Source organism: Sinohyriopsis cumingii, chromosome 5 (assembly GCF_028554795.1).
Source record: "Sinohyriopsis cumingii isolate HCF-2022 chromosome 5, ASM2855479v2, whole genome shotgun sequence".
Classification (NCBI taxonomy): Eukaryota; Metazoa; Mollusca; class Bivalvia; order Unionida; family Unionidae; genus Sinohyriopsis; species Sinohyriopsis cumingii.
In genome coordinates, this window is record NC_142965.1 from 37396299 (window position 1) to 37419513 (window position 23215).

At 34.6% G+C, this 23215-nt stretch overlaps 1 protein-coding gene across 1 annotated transcript; it reads right to left on the reverse strand.

Annotated features, from left to right (window-relative positions):
- Positions 1-1484: 1484 nt before the first annotated feature.
- Positions 1485-22542, reverse strand: LOC149798954 (uncharacterized protein CFAP97D2-like). Its single transcript, XM_089957874.1, has 5 exons — positions 22246-22542; positions 13192-13272; positions 7684-7805; positions 3251-3416; positions 1485-2719 (listed from the first exon to the last, which is right to left on the reverse strand). The coding sequence occupies exons 1-5, from the start codon at positions 22351-22353 to the stop codon at positions 2687-2689; spliced, it is 510 nt and encodes a 169-aa protein (XP_089814000.1). The 5' UTR covers positions 22354-22542; the 3' UTR covers positions 1485-2686.
- Positions 22543-23215: the final 673 nt, after the last annotated feature.

The window sequence follows — 23215 nt, forward strand, 5'->3', positions numbered from 1 at the left end:
TTATCTCACAGAAGTTTACATTTGCCATCCTTTTGAGTGTCATAATAAGCATAATGATTACCCATTTTGTTCAGATATAATGCTGATCGATTACAGTTTATTATCTGATGAACAGCGAAATTTTTCAAGTGAGTCATGAGATTAACTTTCTACCTCTTGTGAGGGTGGCCTTGGTTTCGGTTGTCCTGGGCTAGCTCGCCAAAGAACAGCTGCTTTGGGGTTTTGTTTTGATCCATGCAGATGGCATGGCCAGTCCAATGAATCTGGGCCTGGATTAGTTTGGCTTTGATGCTTGTTGTGTTGGCTCTACCAAGGACTTCCTGGTTGGTGATTCAGTCCTGCCACTTGATCTGCGTGATGGATCTCAGGGAGCACTGGTGGAATTGTTCCAGCTGACTGATATGCATTCGGTAGACAGTCCAAGTCTCACAGCCATACAAGAGAGATGTGAGGACAACTGTATTGTACACTTTCATCTTTGTTGACAGGCATATGTCCTTGTACTACAAGATCTTGGTCAGGAGTCGTCCGAGTGCTTGGTTGGCTTTTTGGATCCTCGCAGTGATCATTGTCCAGGAACCATCACTGGATATTGTGCTGCCAAGGTATTTGAAACAATCCACATTCTTCAGCTGCGTGTCACCTGATGCAGGGTTGTGATGGGACAGTGTTTGGGGCGGGCTGGAAAAGGACTTCTGTCTTTCCCAAGCTAACTGTGAGTCCAAACAGACTGGAGGCTTTCGAGAACCTGTCCACGATTGTCTGTAGGCAAGTCTCTTCATGGGCCATGAGGGCACAGTCATCTGGTGTACGACTACTAGAGACTTTAAACGCAAAAAGGTGTACGAATGAGAGCTTTCATCATATTTAAAAGTGGCAGCTTAAGCTTAAAGCACTTTAAAGATGAAGCGGTCATATCATGATGTCACCCAAATGTCACCCAAAACTTGTCACAGGTGTATGGCATTGTCCAATAAAATCTGATTGTTCCACTGTAAGATGTTTCTAATATATTACAAGAAGTTTCCAAGTGTGATATTTGATAAAAGAGCAACAGATATGTTATATTTATTGTTTGTTTGTTCATATATGACTATATATAAATTATAATGTATGATCCTGATATAAGCTAGTAATTACTTCATTTATTGACTTTAATTCACATATGAATAAGCTCACTCAGACATCACCTACTAAGACAGAATCACATGACCTGAATGCAGACATATGATTTACAGTTTCGATCTTGTCTGTCTGCCACTGGTGGAAATTAGCAGTTATAAATATTGGAAGCAGGTAATAATAATTAGGTATACAAAAAGAGGAGACAAAATACAACGATAACTTTAGTCTTTCTGTTCTCTTACATTTTCTGACTCTCGTGTTAAATATTTGGATAGTGGTTTTAGATGTCCCGCTCAAAGAGTAACAATCCAAACTTCTACCTTAGGATGAGAAAGCTTAGATGAATATATAATAAATCATTCTTGACTTTTTCTCTCAAGTTTATTTGCCCTCAAAACCATGTCAGCCTCAAAAATAAGCTTCTCAAACATTTAATGCACATGATTTGCTCTATGCTTTGTTTTCCTGGACACAAATCCGTCTGTACAATAGGTATTGCAAGGTACAAGTTACTACATCTGATAATATGCATCTTTTGGGAAAATAACATACATAGTTTTCAAGGAGAAACAAAATATATCATCGATAAAGCATACCCACTGGTATGGTGTAACTTCAACTGATGCTAAAATTTAACCCTCCAGTTTTCCCATAAATATATTAGCATACAAAGAGGCCATTTTTGTACCCACTGCATGCAGTTCCATTGATTTGGAGTTAGTTTTCTTCATTAAATTTAAAGTTATTTAGTTTTAGGACAAGCTCCAGGAATTGGACTAAGATGATTTCATATCAAAGGCAAACAACTTCCATCCTTCAATAAAATTCATGGCAGAAGTCTCCATCTCAAGGCTGATTTCATATCAAAGGCAAACAACACTGCATTAGGAACACCCCATATAGCCAGGCACTGAAGATACACAGAATTTGCTCCGACAATGATACATTCCTAAAAAGGTCTGAAGAGCTATCTAAACATTTAATTTACTGAGGCTATGAACAAAACCTGATTACAGAAGCAACCCAATGGGCTAAATAAACAAACATCGATGACCTACTAAAATATGGAAAGAAGGAAAAGGCTGATAGGATACCATTTATCCTGACCTACCATCCAGACAACCCCAAAGTAGGTAAAATCATCAGGAAACACTGGCCCATCGTGGAATCGTCGGATGTACTAAAGTTAATCCTCCCAAACAAACCTGTAGTAGCCTACTAAAGCTAACGCCAATCACTAATCAAGACCATCCTAGTCAATCTGGCCCCTGTGGTGATAAAAGGTGCAAAAACCTGTCAACATATGATAGAGACTAGGACATTTTCTAGCACAGTGACTAAAGAAAAACTAAACATCCATGTTCCAAACAAAACATACAAAACAGAGAATGTAATTTATCTCATCACATGTAAGATCTGTAGCCTTCAGTATGTCGGAGAAACTCAAAAGCTGTACAAAAGGATCAACCTTGAAGTTCAATGATCTGATCGGATGACAAAGAAGCTGTACAGAATACAGAACAGCTCTCCTCCCCTGGCCACACTTTCAGTGATATAACACTTATTGAAATTGCTCACAACCCGAATTGGAATTCTGAAATCAGGAAAGAAAAGGAATCTTACTGGACACGCCACCTTAGAACATTGAAGCTAATTGGTTTAAACCAAGAAGACTAGAGAAAAAAAACAGCCATGCACAAATAAAATTATCTTTGCAGCCGACACATTTTCTTTTAAATAATTTTCTAAATTTACTTAATAACCTATAATTGCTATTATAACCATGAAATATCCAGGATATAATTTGCACTTACATAAATTTACAAAAAACAACAGATGTCATTATGGCTGACATCAATTTCTAGGTCAAAAAATATTTTCTGGCATATGCAGCAAGTTGAAATAAACTAGCTGAAACATGATCAACTAAATGGACAGCCCCTTACACAGCTCACAAAGCTTACATATTGCCTTTCTGGCATTATTTGCTTTGAGATTTGGCAACTGACAGTTTATACCATGATAAACTCAGTAAAAACAACATTAAACTCTTTCATATTTTCATGTCAGAACTTGCCAACTTGTTGCCTAGGATTGGAATGGAAAGAATAAATAGTATTTTTACCTTAGGGAAATGGGAAATGCTTTCCATGAATCTCTGATTCTTTTTCCACTCTTGCTGCCACTTTTTATGGTTGTACACTGGCTTACAATCAATAACTCTATACAACATGGCTAGATTCTCTTCTGTTACCCTACTTAAATAACGTTGTCGTTTCTCTCTATTTAAACTGCAAAGAGAACATTTTATTTTATTTGGTTATTTTCAAATTTTAATAAACTATAAATATATAAGTAGGTAATATCATGGAACAACCCAAACCAAGTTACCAATGAAAATTATATTGCTCTTTAACTTGGACAATATTTTTAAAATAAAGGAATAAATGTTTTATATTATGGATTAAACTTTGATTACCATTATTCAGCTGGACATTACATTTTCTATAAACAAATATGAAGACGTATTTATATAAGTTGCACTTTTATATCTACATGTATGTACAAGAAAAAGAAGAAGCAGAAACCCACGTCAGTAAGGGACAATTGACTGGTTTACAATGGCCTTAAATGGTTTATAGTGGTATGATCCCTGTTAAGACTTCATGAAAATTGACCCAACAGCAATTGGGGAACAGTTGTTTTAAATGTGTTTTAATTCTTCCTTAATTTCAATGGGACCATTTTTAAAATGGCAGATTAGCATCACTGATACAAATCTGAATGGCCTTCATTTTTATCAGGATGTCTATAACAGTGAATATTTGATGGCAGACATGTATGAACTGTATGAATATAGAAGGCTTTAAATGTCAGACTGGTAATAAACTGTATGGATAAAGAAGGCTTGAAATCTCAGAGTGGTATCAACTGTATGGATATAGAAGGCTTTAATTCTCCAATTGGTATCAAATGTATGGATATGGAAAGCTAGCAATCTTAGATTGGTATCAACTGTATGGATATCAAAGACTTGAAGTCTCAGACTGGTATAAACTGTGTTGATATGGAAGGCTTGCAATCTCAGATTGGTATCAACTGTATGGATATGAAAGGCTTTAAATCTCACATTGGTATAAACTGTATTGATATGGAAGGCTTGCAATCTCAGATTGGTATCAACTGTATGGATATGAAAGGCTTTAAATCTCACATTGGTATAAACTGTATTGATATGGAAGGCTTGCAATCTCAGATTGGTATCAACTGTATGGATATGAAAGGCTTTAAATCTCACATTGGTATAAACTGTATTGATATGGAAGGCTTGCAATCTCAGATTGGTATCAACTGTATGGATATGGAAGGCTTTAAATCTCAGATTGGTACAGACTGTATGGATATGGAAGGCTTTAAATCTCAGATTGGTATCAACTGTATGGATATGAAAGGCTTTAAATCTCAGACTGGTATAAACTGTGTTGATATGGAAGGCTTTAAATCTCAGATTGGCATAAACTGTATTGATATTGAAGGCTTGCAATCTCAGATTGGTATCAACTGTATGGATATGGAAGGCTTTAAATCTCACATTGGTATAAACTGTATTGATATGGAAGGCTTGCAATCTCAGATTGGTATCAACTGTATGGATATGGAAGGCTTTAAATCTCAGATTGGTATAAACTGTATAGATATGAAAGGCTTTAAATCTCAGATTAGTATAAACTGTATTGATATGGAAAGTTTTAAATCTCAGATTGGTATCAACTGTATTGATATGGAAGGCTTGCAATCTCAGATTGGTATTAACTGTATGGATATGGAAGGCTTTAAATCTCACATTGGTATAAACTGTATTGATATGGAAGGCTTGCAATCTCAGACTGGTATCAACTGTATTGATATGGAAGGCTTGCAATCTCAGATTGGTATCAACTGTATGGATATGGAAGGCTTGCAATCTTAGATTGGTATCAACTCTATTTATATGGAAGGCTTTAAATCTCACATTGGTATAAACTGTATTGATATGGAAGGCTTGCAATCTCAGATTGGTATAAACTGTATTGATATGGAAGGATTTAAATCTCAGATTGGTATCAATTGTATGGATATGGAAGGCTTTAAATCTCTAACTGGTTTTAACTGTATGGATATGGAAAGCTGGCAATCTTAGATTGGTATCAACTTTATGGATATCGAAGACTTGAAGTTTCAAATTGGTAATAAACTGTATGGATATGGTAGGCTTTAAATCTCCAATTGGTATCAGCTGTATGGATATGGAAAGCTTTTCTCGTTAGTTTCTCACTATAATGATGTGGGAAATATACTGCATAAGTGAGATCCATTTTATTTGAAGGATGGTGCTGTTCTGGTGCATTTTATAGTGTGGATCATTATATGTAGTAGAAAATGATTTGATTTGATTTTAACCTCACTTTGTAAATCTGTAAATCTGTCAGCTACATACTATTACATCATCATTTTATACCAATTTACATCAGTTTCAACCAGACAAACATATACACACAAAAGATGATGCAAAAAAACATCATTTCAGACAATTAAAAATCATTATAAAAATAAATTGTTGTCTCATGTAGGAATTTCTAAGGTCAAAATGCTGTTGCTTTTTGTACATTTAATTATTGTATTTTTGATAACATTTTTGATAATCCCTTGAAAAAAAACTGCATTCTATTTGACGGGAAAATTCTTTTTTTCAAATGACAAACATATGTATATGTAAATTTTATACCTGAAGGAGTGTGTGTGTGTGGTTAGGATTTTAACATAGCTTTAACAATTTTTCAGTCATATTGCTACAATGTCTGCAGTGTGGCAGTTTATAGCGATGTCTAGCACTGGAGCATCATGCTGCAGACATGTAGTGTGATGTCCCCCACCCAGTCACATTATCCTGACACCAGGCTGACCAGTCCTAACACTAACCTCTTAATGCTGAGCACCAAGCGAGGCAGCTGTTAGTACCATTTTTGTAAGTCTTTGTATACCTGAAAGAATGTGTTGTTATGCATCATGGCTGACACAAATGCACACAATTCCATACACATTATATATATATATATATATATATATATATATATATATATATATATATATATATATATATATATATATATATATATATATTATATGCTCATTTTTTTTTCTCCGTTAACTTTACATTGTCAGAATCGTTCGGTATTTTACAATATTGCACACCTTCATTTTCCATTCACATGCATAAAGGAACTACTTTCTATTGTAAACAAACAATGGACGCAGATGCCAGCACTTTTGATTTGTAAACAAATCATGTACACTCGCATAGTAGGAGTTTTATGCTGTGGTTGTTTAAATTTGTTTCTGAATGAAGTAAAGCATTGTTTTGTAGATTGCCACATACCAGTTGCTTTGGCACATTCAGATGCAAGAAAGGGTCCTTACAAATAACATACAAGTGTCAAGACATAAACTGTCTTCTTTAGCTGGTGATAAGAATGGCAAAAAATACACTTACAGTTTTACATCCTGAATTTCCTCAAAATGTGCTTTCTTAGTTCTGCAAATCCGAAATACATTAGCCATGTCATAGGTTCTCAATCTTGATTACACATTTCGAAATTGTACTGTAATTTTGATGATAAGTGCAATTACATCCTCCTTACTGCACTCAAAATGAAATAAGCATTAAATTCCATAGCGTCTTTTTGATGCTTGCAATTGAAAGACTTCTTCTTTTTCCCACATTATGATTTCAAACATTCAATGACAGAAACTGAAACACATTTGCAGATGTCGACATGCTTCTCCCTCGCTTCTTCAATCCAATGTATTTCATGTGGAACTGTCACATATAAATCCAGTCCATAATCACAGAATTTCAAAGAATTAAAACAAAATATCAAACTCTATTCATTCTAGGTCAAACGGAAAAGTTGTTGCAATGTGCATTCATTCACAATATTACTCCAAATTTCAATTTTAACTAGATGTGCCATTTTCTTTTGAAAGTTATGTTGAGTGCACGACTAAGTTCAAATTTATCTGGGTGGAATTATGTGCGCAGTAATAATGTTGTTATTGTGTAATGATGAATCTGCGCTTGTGTATTTAGTTTGGAGTATGGCATACATTCAGTTATTTTGTTTCTTGTTGTGTATTTTGTTAATATAATTAAGCATTAGGTAGAATTTTAAAAAATTAGCATATAATAAAATGGTTACTGCATTTGTATAGGGAAAATATGAACTCGTTATGTCGGATGAATATACTGCACTCCCAAGGTCATGCAGTATTTACATCCGAAAAAACTCATTCATATTTTCCCATACAAATGCATATATATATATATATATATATATATATATAGGTATTATGGGATTCTGGGGAACTTAAATACTGAAATCTGATCCATAACATAGATCCTACTAAATAGAATATCTTTGATGAACACTTGCAGTTTACCATGGTAAATGAGTAGCTGAAATTTTTTACAGATGACTGATTTACTGTATATTATAAAATAAAAACAGATAAATGACAGACCTTTTAAATTCTGTATTTTTATTGCTATTGTTCTCTCCACTTCTTGTTCTCTTAACATATGATATTTTCTCCAGTAGAATTCTGTTGTGTCTTTCTAATGTTGCCAGTCTCTCTTCTTCCAGCTAAAATGACAAAGAAATATGTTTTAATTAAATATCTTGTATCCATTTAACTAATACTTATATTATCTGACTTACTGGGTCTATAAATGTATACAATATAATTGGTTTTCACTTGTTTTTTTATTTTATTTTTGGCATAGCCCTGGAAAGACCAATGAGGGGTTGCAATTTTGTTTCTTTCTTCCTTTGTTTCCTTGTGTAATTTTGTGTTTTATTGCAATACTGGCTTATATCATCAAGATCTTGGATGGATTCAGTAATGACCAAGATCCATGCATATCAATGATGTAATCTTACATAGGATTGACTGAGCTTGTTACCATTCTGGAGGGAATATTTCTCCTCTGACTTTGATCAAACTTGGAATGTATGCTAAAATTATTATGATCTCCTACAAGCTCAGTAATGAGAAAGGACTACTCTTGATAATGGGGAGATATTGCATTTGACTGACTGAACTTGCTACCCCTTGGGAAGTAACATTTCTGATCTGATTTTCATCACACTGTTATATAAGCTTGTGTCATCAAAATCTTTGAAGAGTTAGATAATGAGTGAGATTCATGGACGAGTCTGATAATGAGTGAGATCAATGGATGAGTTAGACAAAGGGTGAGAACCAAGTTAGGATAATGAATGAGATCAATGTATTAGATAATGAGTGAGATCCATGGATGAGTTAGATAATGAGTGAGATCCTTGGATGAAAGTAGATAAAGAGTGAGATCCATGAATGAGTTTAATAATGAGTGAGATCCATGGATGAAATTAGATAAAGAGTGAGATCAATGGATGAGTTAGACAAAGGGTGAGAGCCAAGTTAGGATAATGAATGAGATCAATGTATTAGGTAATGAGTGAGATCCATGGATGAGTTAGATAATGAGTGAGATCCATGGATGAAATTAGATAAAGAGTGAGACCCATGAATGAGTTTGATAATGAGTGAGATCCACAGATAAGTTTGATAATGAATGAGATCCATAGATAAGTTTGATAATGAGTCAGATCCATGGATGAGTTAGATAATGAGTGAGATCCATTCAAATGAATGATTGTGATGATCATACACCTGATCCTGTTATCATTCTGGAGGCCATAATTCTGATTTAATTTTGTTCAAACTTGGAATATATGTGTATATCATCAAGATCTCTGATGAGATAGATTCACCATACCAAAGAGGTGGTCTTACATTTGACTGGCTGAGTTGTTATCATTCTGGAGGCCATATTTCCAATACAAATTTTATTAAACTTGGAATATATGCCCTTGTACAAGTTTGATCATGAGTGAGATGCATGCATATTAATGGAATGATCTTAAATCTGATTGGTTCAGCTTATTACCACTCTGAAAGCCATATTTTTTATATGAATTTGATCAAACTTTATATGTATATATATATATATATATATATATATATATATATATATATATATATATATATATATATATATATATATATATATATATTTTATATTATTTTATAGATGGGCTCAATAATGAATGAGATCAACATGTTATATCTTTAACAGGTGTGATCTCAGAGGTCAAAAGTCAGCAGGGTGAGTGAGGATTGATAGAATTCCAAATTCCTGTGGATTACCTGAAAGTGATAATGTATAAATACATACAGATTTTAAACATTTTGTAAAATTAAGCAGGGGGTATCATCCCTCATGCCAGTTTATCTTGTGACAATAATATTACTATGGCAGGAGACCCAAAAAATAGAAATTACTTTATATTTCTTTTCATTATAAGTACATGTAGAATTACATCAAAATAACCTTTTCCCTTATAACAAGATTAGAAAAAGAACATATAGTGTGATAAATGAAGTGGTTCTCATATCATTGTTTCATGGGAGCCATGAAAGTTTATCAGGATATATGCGAGGTCAGGTTACATTTTACTGATATGCATTATATTGAATAATACAAGTCTGCTAGTACAATGGGATTCATGACTGTATGCATGGCATTCCATAAACACCATTAACTGAGTAATTTACCTGCCTAGATCTGATCAAGCAACCAGATAATTTTGCATCCCCTACCTCTGTTACTTTAAAATTTTCACTGGCTAATCCCAGTTTTATGGACTATTCTGTAAAACTAAGGACTATATTATAATGATGCACTTCATCATGAGGGACCACTGTATATCATGTGTAATACATTGCTCAGGTAATTTATAATGGGGGTACTGTATATCATATATAACGTTACTCGGGTAATTTATAGTGAGGAACAACTGCATATCATGTTTGATATTTGATTTTGTAGAACATTGTAAAGAGGCTTTTCATTATGGGGGCCAATGTATATTATATTTTCTAGTGTATAACATTATTCTGAGGAACTTTGTAGTGGGGGACAACAGTACATCATATTTACTTAAGTATAACATTATCTTGAGGTGAACAGTGTAAATTCAGATCTGCCATCACACCAACACTGTCCATGTAAACACTGCATTGACCCAAATCTGCCATCACATCTACACTGTCCATGTAAACACTGCACAGACCCAGATCTGCCATCACATCTGCACTGTCCATGTAAACACTGCACAGACCCAGATCTGCCATCACATATATACTGTCCATGTACACACTGCACAGACCCAGATCTGCCATCACATCTGCACTGTCCATGTAAACACTACACAGACCCAGATTTGCCATCACATCTGCACTGTCCATGTAAACACTGCACAGACCCAGGTCTGCCATCACATATATACTGTCCATGTACACACTGCACAGACCCAGATCTGCCATCACATCTACACTGTCCATGTACACACTGCACAGACCCAGATCTGCCATCACATCTACACTGTCCATGTATACGCTGCACAGACCCAGATCTGCCATCACATCTACACTGTCCATGTACACACTGCATAGACCCAGAACTGCCATCACATCTACACTGTCCACGTAAACACTTGCATAGACCCAGATCTGCCATCACATCTACAATATCCATGTAAACACTGCACAGACCCAGATCTGCCATCATATCTACACTGTCCATGTAAACACTGCATAGACCCAGATCTGCCATCACATCTACACTGTCCATGTACACACTGCACAGACCCAGATCTGCCATCACATCTACACTGTCCATGTAAACACTGCATAGACCCAGATCTGCCATCACATCTACACTGTCCATGTAAACACTGCACAGACCCAGATCTGCCATCACATCTGCACTGTCCATGTACACACTGCATAGACCCAGATCTGCCATCACATCTACACTGTCCATGTACACACTGCACAGACCCAGATCTGCCATCACATCTACACTGTCCATGTAAACACTGCACAGACCCAGATCTGCCATCACATCTGCACTGTCCATGTACACACTGCATAGACCCAGATCTGTCAATGCATTCACACTGTCCATGTAAGCACTGCACAGACCCAGATCTGCCATCACATCTACACTATCCATGTAAACACTGCATAGACCCAGATCTGCCATCACATCTACACTGTCCATGTACACACTGCACAGACCCAGATCTGCCATCACATCTACACTGTCCATGTAAACACTGCACAGACCCAGATCTGCCATCACATCTGCACTGTCCATGTACACACTGCATAGACCCAGATCTGTCAGTGCATTCACACTGTCCATGTTAAAACCATAGACCCAGATATGCCAATGCATTCACACTGTCCATGTTAACGGCACAGACCCAGATTTGCCATCACATCTACTCTACCAATTTTATTTGAAACTTCAACTTAACTATGTAAACCCCGAGCTGCCTGCAAATTGTGACAGCAATTATAGATCTAGGAATTTTATGTTGCATACAACTTTATGCCCAATATACATGTGTAAATAGACATTCAGGGTTTATTATAGAACAGAAAATTGAGGGAGTTAAATAATTTAAAATTGCTACTTGTCCCAGGAAAATAATGTAGTGTGACACTAGCTTTATTGTGTATAAACTGATACTCATCTTGTGGGATGTATGGTACTGTAATGTGACTCTAGCTTTGTGATGTTTAAATTGTGATTATTTCTTGTCTTTCTTTCTAAAGTGTATTCCATCTCTTAAAGCACCATTTACATTGTCTAAGCTATTAAATGTACTTAATATTAACTGTAACATTTGTTCTACAACTGATATCAAATATATATACTGAAGTCTCAATAAAATCAAATTACAAAAGTCTTTCTTTATGCATTAATTCTTTATGTTCAAATGACCATGCTGTGTAGCAATTAGTCTCCCTTTATGCACCAATTATTCCTGTTCATTGTCTATGCTGTGTAGTAATCAATCTCCCTTTATGCATTAATTCTTTATGTTCAAATGACTATGCTGTGTAGTAATTAGTCTCCCTTTATGCACCAATTATTCCTGTTCATCGACTATGATGTGTAGTAATCAATCTCCCTTTATGCATGAATTATTTATGTTCATATGACTATACTGTGTAGTAATTAGTCTCTCTTCATGGATTAATTCTTTATGTTTATATGACTATACTGTGTTGTAATTAGTCTCTATGCATTAATTCTTTATGTTCATAGGACTATACTGTTAAGTAATTAGTTTCCCTTTATGCATTAATTCTTTATGTTCATATGACTATGCTGTGTTGTAATTAGTCTCTCTTTATGCATTAATTCTTTATGTTCATATGACTATACTGTGTAGTAATTAGTCTCTCTTTATGCATTAATTCTTTATGTTCATATGACTATGCTGTGTTGTAATTAGTCTCTCTTCATGGATTAATTCTTTATGTTCAAATGACTATGCTGTGTTGTAATTAGTCTCTCTTTATACATTAATTCTTTATGTTCAAATGACTGCTGTGTAGTAATTAGTCTCACTTTATGCATTAATTCTTTATGTTCAAATGACTATGCTGTGTAGTAATTAGTCTCACTTTATGCATTAATTCTTTATGTTCAAATGACTATGCTGTGTTGTAATTAGTTTCCCTTTATGCATTAATTCTTTATGTTCAAATGACTATGCTGTTTAGTAATTAGTCTCTCTTTATCCATTAATTCTTTATGTTCATATGACTATCCTGTGTTCTAGCAAGTCACTATGCCTGAATTCTTCCTGTTCAAATAACTATTGTGTGCAGAATTTGGGGTCCATGGCTTTAGTTTTGGATGGAACTTGAAAATGTTCATCAATAAGGACTTTACACTGAAATCTAACAACTGAGAATAATGGACACTCAAAGACAAAGAATTGTCACTTCTGTACTTACAAGTAAACTTTGTATTTAAAAACACTCATAAATGGAAATACAACATGCACAGTGAGCAGTGTCCTGTTCAGTTAGGTTTCATGAGGCTATTTTTTACATTCTTACCTTCAGTTTTTTCAACTTTAAATGAACATGCATGTAAGTGGCAGGAGCTCTGGTATCCACCATGGGTTTCACCTCTCTCAACTGAAGCACATAAATAATCAAAATAAATAAATTATCACACCATAAGAAAAAAATTCTTAATGATGTAAATTGACCAAAACTAATCTTCAGTGCAGTGTTTCATTGATTTGAGAGAGCAATGTGTTATTGGAATACATTTTTGTTATATTGAGACACTTCATACTGCGAGACCACTAATTATGGATGTTATTATGAGACACTTTCATACTGCGAGACCACTAATCATGTAATATGGATGTTATAATGAGACACTTTCATACTGTGAGACCACTAATCATGTAATATGAATGTTATAATGAGACAATTTCATACTGTGGGACCACTGTAAACATGCAATTTGGATGTTATAATGAGACACTTTATATTGTTGGACCACTTTAATAATGTAATATTGATCTGAGCAATAGAATTATTTTGTCAGATAATAATGCCATATTGACTAATTGCTTATCCAAGTCAAGCAAGCTAAAAACCAAGGGATCCTAATCTGTCATCCCATATTGTACTAGCAAGTAGGGTCCACCGTGTTTGAAGTGATCATAAGTGAAACAAACTGATCTGTAGGTACATTAAGCAATGACAAATCCAAAGGTTGTTCTAGAACTGAAAGGTTGTGGGTGGGGATGGGTGGTATATCCCTCTAAATTTGAAAAGGTAGACATTTTCTAAAAAATAAAATGGATTTAATGAGAATGCAATTGTAAGTAATATGATTTTTCATGCATCTTTTTGGCACAATTTCTTTGTAATTTAGCACCACATACATCCTGCAGGTCTAGATCTGTGTTGTTTCCTAGAGGTACATGGTATTACCAGTATGCCATTTACCATTATACTGTTTCCAGTGGTATGTACCATGGTACTTTTTCACTGTACCATTATGTCAGTAGTTTACATCAGTAAGGAATGTATGGAAATTCTAAAAGAATCTTGTTATGACTTTGATGATATCAACAGGTGTTCTCGTTATTCATCAGAAACAGATTTTAAAATTATCTTTTGATTTACAAAGCAGTTGTATCTGTCACAAATTAATAGTAACAAAAATATTTCTATTAATGATCCATTAATCACATCTTTGACACCTGTCATATATGCCAACATGGTGGTGAAATGAATTTGTGATTCTGCAAAATCCAACTTTCAGAAAAATTTCAGATTTAAAAAGAAAATCCAAAAAAGAAAAAACCAAATGTCACATTTTAGTTGTTTATGTGAATGTGTAAATATATATTCCTTTCAAGGAATGAATTATATGCTATGATTTTCATAAGTGCACTTGTTTTCTGTCTGTCTATATGTCATTTCTCAAGTCCACTAAATATATTCTTGTTTGTTGAGTAAGTGTGTTTTATGTTTACTGGTCCTCTCTGATTAATATCTTGCCCAGGTATTGTCATCCTGGGCAAAGTTTCTCTGCCTAATAAGTAGCGTAGCTAGAAAATAATTGTAGGTTTCAGCATCAACACTTCTTATTTTTATTAATGGGCCCTCCAATGTCAGCATGATGTCTTTCACAGTATCAGCTATAGTGTAAGCTTAATCATCCCACTCTAGTTACAGGTTTTAGATGACAAATTACACACACTGAGAAATACTGCATTGTTCATGGTACCCATGGTACTGCACTGTTTGTAGCTGGGCTCATGTTATACACAAGTTGTTGTTGTTGTTGTTGTTGTTGTGGGGTTTAATGCCATTTTTCAGCACACGATAGACTATACATGGCGGCCAGTATTAATGGTGGAGGAAGAACCCGGGAAAACCTTGGAAAGAACCACCGACCCACGAGAAACTACTGGCAAGCTTTCTCACATACCCACATTGGCTGAATCTGAGACTCGAACCTGCGCAGACAGAGGTGAGATGGCAGTGATCCGTAACGGACAGCGCTTTAGACCACTCGGCCACTCGGGGCCCCTTATACACAAGTTATATGATGGTATTCAAAACTATTTTAAAAATTACATTGCTGTCATAAATTATAGAGCTGTTTTATTTCATTGACTGACATGTCATGTGATTAAGAATTACTCATGATGCAGCACTGTCTTGATGTCAAGCAGATGAAATTGTATTTTCAATGTACTTTGACAGAGTTTATAAACAATGGCCAAAATATAGTTTTTGTAATTTATAGGGATCATGAAGTCAAGACATTTAAAAATCATTTCCACAAAATGCATGAATGTCCTTTGATTGACAAGTCATTCGTGCAATGTGTAATTGACTTATAAGCTTCATGGCTTTATAACTATTGTGAAATATGAATTCAATCTTAAGAATCAATTGTAATTTCACAAGTTTGCATTAAATCACATAATGTAGCAATTGTATACCTCTGTTTTGTTGAAGTTGCATGAACTTGTGAACCTCTCTTATGGACCTTTGATTTGTGTCAGTCAATATGAAGTTTAATAGTACATGAAACTTTGTATCTTCTGAAACAATGGCCTATGATTGTGTATTATTTTACAAACTTCAAATGTGTCACAAGTACAGGGTAGCAGCTGCAGTATGATACAGTAGCTAGTCATGTTGTATGTAATCCAGGGCCATTAAAACAATTTACTCAAGGTTGAGTCCCTCCTTCATGAAGCAGCAGGACTTTTGGAAATTATTGACCATTCATATCCCATTGTGCATCCATAATTTTCAAAACACGTTACGGTGTTCATGTTCATTTAATCTTCTTAGTTTCAATGTCATTCACAGCGAACTTAAATGATCTCATCAAACTGTTCCCCAAGTAGTACTCTCACTTTTCTCAATGTTAGGGATTTCTCTGAGCCTGTTTGGGGCCAAAATGTCAGCCCCATTTACATTGCCAATAACTGTCCATTTTTCATGTAAATTCCCAAAAGAATCTTTAAAACATTGGATGCAATTTGCCAAGATAATTGCTATAATGCGAGTAACAAGGGATCTAAATAAACAAAGCAACAACTTAGGCTATTGAATTATTTATATTGTCAAGAATCAGCTTTATTCTCTTGTTTCTTAGTCATTCAGAAAATTCACAAAAAATTAAGGAAAATTTAGAAATGTTACACCTCGAGCTACGAAGTCAATCACTGTGATTTTAATTTATCAAATCCAATGCAAAAATGAGTTAAATAGCAATTCAATATGAGGTTGACCCATTGCTGAAATGTCTGTAAAGGGCATGGCATAATTTATAATGTAATTTCAAGCACACTTTGAAATTTTCTATTACTGTAGTCAGCAATAAAACAGGTGCCCCCTACACAGAACTGCTTATACTCAATCCTGGCTCAGGTTAAAATGGTAAAAGGTAATTGATTACATAATGTAATTTTATCAATTACATTTATCAATTACATTTGATTCTATTATATTATTTATTCATATATATTTCTGTATCTTATACATTTTAATGTGACACCAAAAAAATACTGACAGACAAAACATCTTTTGATTCCACATCTATATCACTGAGTCTAAAATAAAAGTTTGTATTATCCCCCATTCAAAGCAAAGGTGATTTTCTTTCTTAGGACAAAAGGAAAAAATATGTGTGGTTCTTGTAAAAGTGTGAACAAAAAAAGGACAGGAAGGTTAGTGTTAAGTTTTGCTTTTGTTACTTCTTTTTTAACCAGCTCATGTTAACTCATGTCACAGTATCCAGTCTAAAGTTACCAGATCAGATGTGAAAAATGAGGTATGGTTAGTGATGAAAGTTATAGGGTCAGCCAATAAATTGGGAAGGTCAGGTTGCCAGAACAAAATGTATTTTTTCTTTGCTCATATTCAACTGTAAATACAGGTTTAATTATTTTTTCTGTGTAAATATTTGGACTTGAATCTGTGATCATCATGAGCATTTTATATCCTGTGTAAATATTAGGACTTGAATCTGTGATCATCATGAGCATTTTATATCCTGTTGAACCATATTACATAATGAAATAAAAGGTGGCAAATGAGGCCAACTGCAAAACTGAAGTTATATAAGTTGTGTCTAAATTGCCAAAAATAACAAAATATAATGAATTACTTGCCACACATGCATGTCTTTTGGTTTTGAAAGAAGTTTGTTCACGAAAGTGATGTCATGCTGCAACAAAAACTAATCTTAATTACAGGATTATTACTTTCACAGCAATAACTTAAATTATTACTTGTTAAAAATTGTGATTATTACTTGTGACTACTTCAAATACTTAGATAATTAATTACCAATGATTATGATTACTGATTACAATTACCCCAGGATCTGACATACCCATATTAAGAGATGATTATAATTACCAATTACAATTATTCCTTGTCTAAAAGAGCCAGATCTGTAGATGACTTTGGCTACTGATTACAATTACTGCAGATCTGACTGACCCAGATTTGTAGATGGTTATCATTACTGACTATAATTACCCCAAGGCTAACTGACCCAGATTTGTAGATGATTATAACTACTGATTACAATTACCCCAAGACTGACAGACCCAGGTCTGTAGATGGTTATCATTGCTGATTTAACAATTACTCCAAGACTAACAGACCCATATCTATAGATGATTATGATTCCTGATAATAATTGCCCCAAGACTGACAAACCCAGATCAGGAGATGATAATGATTACTGATTATAATCACCCCAAGACTAACAGACCCAAATCTGTAGATGGTTATCATTACTGACTATAATTACCCCAAGGCTAACAGACCCAGATTTGTTGATTACAATTACTCCAAGACTAACAGACCCATATCTGTAGATGATTATGATTCCTGATAATAATTGCCCCAAGACTGACAAACCCAGATCAGGAGATGATAATGATTACTGATTATAATCACCCCAAGACTAACAGACCCAAATCTGTAGATGGTTATCATTATTGATTATCATAACCCCAAGGCCAACAGACCCAGATCCGGAGATGATTATGGTGGTGCTCTACAGTTTTGTATTTTGCACAGGGTTAGAATTTTAAAGAAAAAGAATTTCCCCAGCTTTCCTCACTGGTTATACTGGCTATTTAAAAAAGACCTTGTATATCTTAGGTAAAATTCAAAAAACCCTTAATTCCCTTTATTTAGGTGTATGATTGATGGGTGTAATATGGGTTATAGCATATACAGCTTGGCCTTACTGCAGATGCGCACCTTTCAAAAAAGTGCAAGCTCCACTTGGTCATTTTCACTTCCTGAACTTCAGAGGTAAATTGTATAAAAATGAGCTGATAGCTTTTTTACATTTTATATATTTGTAATTCATTCATTGCACTTTCAGAATCTGGTATTGTCTAGTCTGGCAAAATTCATTTTCCCTATTTTAATAGCTGCTATGGATAGTGTAAGTTAGACTAATTCAGGCTGATTTTTTAGCACAAGTGAGCAGTCATTTTAGTTAGCAGTATGCTTAGATCATGTACAATTTCCAAAAGTATAATATCCAAAGAAATATCATCCACATTACAATAGTTTAGCATAGAAGTATGCCAACATTCTCTCCACTGTGCATGTTTTAGATGCAAACAGCTTCACCTTACATACGCCACTCTCTCAAAAGTACATAATAACTGGTGAGCGCCCCCATATGATTACTAATTAAAATTACCCCAAGACTGACAGAACCAGATCTGTAGATGATTATGACTAATGATTATAATTACCCGAAGACTGTCAGATGGTTATATGATTACTGATTACAAATACCCCAAGACTGACAAACCCAGATCAGGCAATGATCATGATTACTGATTACAATTACTCCAGGACTGACAGACCCAGATCAGGTGATGATCATGATTACTGATTACAATTACTCCAGGACTGACAGACCCAGATCAGGCAGTGATCATGATTACTGATTACAATTACTCCGGGACTGACAAACCCAGATCAGGCAGTGATCATGATTACTGATTACAATTACTCCAGGACTGACAGACCCAGATCAGGAGATGATTATAATTGTTGATTACAATTACCCCAAGACTAACAGACCCATATCTGTAGATGGTTATCATTACTGATTATAATCACCCCAAGGCTATCAGACCCAGATATGGAGATGGCTATGATTACTGATTACAATTATGCAGATCTGGAGATGACTTTGGGTACTGATTACAATTACCCAAGGTCTGATACTCCCAAATATTGGAGATGATTTTGATTACTGATTAAAATTGCTCCATATGTTAGACTTTGATCTGGAGATGATTATAATTACTGATTACTATTACCCCACTTCTGAATGACCCAGACCTACCAATGCATACTTTTATTTTCTGACAGACCCAGACCTACCAATGCATACTTTGATTTTCTCTTAGATTTGTGCATCCAATGAGCAGAAAGGGAAAAATCCTGATTGCTAATTGAATGTGATCAATGTGACATGCAGGAGATGATGTGATACATATACTTTTTCTCCCAATTACAATTTGATCAATGAAAATTGGCACCATTTTCCAATGCAATGATTTGCAATGTGAAGAAATTTTCCAGTGTATTATTTGAATAATCCAAGAAGGAATCTCTAAATAGATAGATACAATTACTCCCCTAGGATAAGCTTAAGTGTGTGGAGTCACTGGAATATCATGACATATCGTTGTCAGCTTATTCACTCAGTTTTGTACTGTATTTACACAATTTAAAAATTCATGTCATATCTGACCAGCTAAAAGTCACTAAAACAAAGTAACATGGTTGTACCTGACTTGCTTTCACACTTTGATTGCTTACTCCTCAAAGCCAGTTCTACAACTTATGGCATTATAACATTTTTTCTAGACTTAGACAGTATTTAAAAAATTAGTGCCGTGGCAGTTTCGTCTGCTGCAGGAACTGTACCCATAACTCTTTATGCCATTTTTGTTATTCTTAAATGCATGCTGCTTTTGTAGAAATATTCCCCCCCACACACACCCAAATCTTGGTAAGAATAACTTAAATCTACATTTATACTTTTTAAATAATATGTTCCATCTCGACAGAAAAAATATTTCCAGTCCTGTTGAAATCATTTAGAAAGTATTGTAGTAATAAACGTAGCCATATCTTGCACAGTGAATTCTGAAGAAAAATGTTATTGCAACACATACATGAATCAATCTTGTCGCAGTCAGCTTGACAGGTAACAATTAACTTTGATGTATGGGCTAGGCCCATGATTAATCTCTTGTCTGAGATGAATGTAATGCTCATGTTTGGGAGCACAACTGATCTTTAATTTGAATCTGCTGAGAAAACAGTCAGTGGCAGAGAGAGAAATGATGATAACTTGGGGTTAAGTGGCGGGAAACGACGACACAGAGACAGTCCACAGACAATTTTGGGCCATTTGAAATAATTGTCATAAACTGAGTCTTTCCAGAAATAATTAATAATAAAGGCGGAATATAGAGAATTATTCTAACTTCAATGGGTGTATTAGATAAAGTTAATCCTGATTGGTTAAGCTAGATGTGGGGGATGGGGTGTTTCCCAGACGAAATTCAATGCTTTAAGTAATTTCTCTCACAAAATTAGTCAGTCCATTTTCATTTAAATAAATTTATAAATATTTGTTGCATGTATTCATTTTAATTTCATACATCAAGTTTCCTTGAGTTCAAAGTTGATTGTCTGCATTCATTTGTCTTGAATGTAATATGACTCATGTATTTCAAGAATGTCATACAATATTACCTTGATATGAATTTGAGAGAATTGTTTGAATTTACTCCTATGTAATAGGAATCATGTAGTCTACGAGTTTCAAGTGTTACATATGATACTGACTGTGAGAATTGTGTGGATTTATCTGTCTTAAATTATATCAATCATGTATTCTATGAACTGACTTTAATATATCTGTAAATGTTATGTCAATGAATTACTTGTTATCAAGTAATGTAGTTAGGACAAGACGTGAAGTCCATTAATTCATTCTGCATATGCTGACCGACACCTATTCCAGTTAGTCCATTATCTCCACACAGAAAAGTTGGACAAATTACAGTTACACCAACAGCATGACTGCCATACTATGTAAAGTATGAAAATTGATGTAAACTATATGCATTTGATAGTAATAAGTATAAATAATAAAATAATAATGTATAAAATAAGAAAACATACTTACTACACAGGTAGACGTAGGACAGTTTATTGTGTCTGCATTATGTCATAGTCATTTAGAAATGCAGGAATGACATTAATTTAATGGTAATAAGGTTGTGTATCAGCTTCACGTCACAAACTGATGCATATAAGTATTAGTTTTGTTGAATTACGATAAGACGATGTATTAGCCTTTGTTGTGTTGAATTACGATAATATGATATGTGGCGTAACAAGGATGGGGATTATTGTTCGACCCCAGAAGAAAATAAATAAAAACCCTGACAAATATTTAGGTTGCATATTTATGTATTTATTTTAAAGGGGAAAATAGATCCATATATGCACCACGCAGTGGCAAAATTCAGCAGACAACCAAGCTATGGTTGGTGACTCAAAGGGGCTGGAGTGATATAGAGAGGAGGAAAAAGGAACTCCGACCTGTCACCAACAATGAATTTGGAAGGACTGGAGGCAACCCAGGTATGCTGAACAAACGAGTCCGGTCATTCACTCGATTTCATGATAAAAATTTGTTTTATCTGTATAACAGAACACGTAATTTCATATCTTATAAATTTTGTAATTCTGTTTCTAAGAGAAAGTGTATCATTCAACTGTCACGTTCATTTTCATTTTGTTTATGTGATTGATTAACGCTTTAACACCCTTACATCGTGCATAGCATGACTAGATCCTTTAAACATTATCAGCGTGCCAACATTGTCTGATGCCCCCACGACACTATTCTCTCTGGTCACTCCAACGGGTGTTCATAGCTACATAGGTTTACAATCTATTTTTGGGCAGACTAAGTAAATAAAATCGTTTCACCCTAATTTCACCCTGAGTGTCTGACCAGTGTTTAGTGTCAACATAAATGGTTCTACAAACCTTTTCCTTGTGTTCCTTGCAACATTTCTGGTCCCATTTCACCCGCAGTGGTTTATTGTAGTTTGGTAAAGTTGCGTTGTCCGGCCTTGTATCTACTGAACTGGTCATCGCGAAGAGTTGGCCTAGCCTCCGTCACTTATACCTTGTTGAAATTGAAAGTGAAACTGAATTACTGAGTATTGGAGTGCATGCCGGCAACACTAGTCACGTGATCAAACGGTATCGCCATAACAACACCAGGCTTATAAATGGACAGGTAATAGGCAGAATGAAGATGTTTATACGATATGTCATATATTTTTTTATCATCCTTTCCCACCCAAATTTTACTGTTATCCCTGTATTTCATTAATAATTAATTTATGTAATAATATTTTATATATACATATCTTCCAATGCTAAATTGGGTTTTCATTTAGACTTCTAACATAGTTTAAAATATTCGTGATATTTTTTTACATCTCATGTTCTGTATATTTATCCCTCCCTCTTCTTTACTCCTTCATGTATTCAGTAGGCAGATAGTGGAAGTGTATCATTCTATAAACAATTGATAAGTAGCTTATCTACTGTGTTCGGCCATTTATTCTCTCTCTCTCTCTCTCTCTCTCTCTCTCTCTCTCTCTCTCTCTCTATATATATATATATATATATATATATATATATATATATATACATATATATATATATATATATATGCCACATGGGTTCGCTCGATAATGCTAAGTGGCGTAAGTGCCCAGATTGTTATGTTCTCTTCTATCTTTTATTTTTTTCTTCATATTTTTGTAGTTTTCTACTGCTGTATCTTTGCCAAAGGTAATACCTAAGGCTTTAACCGTCTCTTTAATTAGATGTGGGTAAGTCCCGGGTGATATCCTCGCCAGTTTTTTATTAGTAAGCTTTCTGTTTTGTCATGATTACTCCTGAACCTTGAAGTTTTCCCAAATTTTCAAATTCCCTTTTGTAA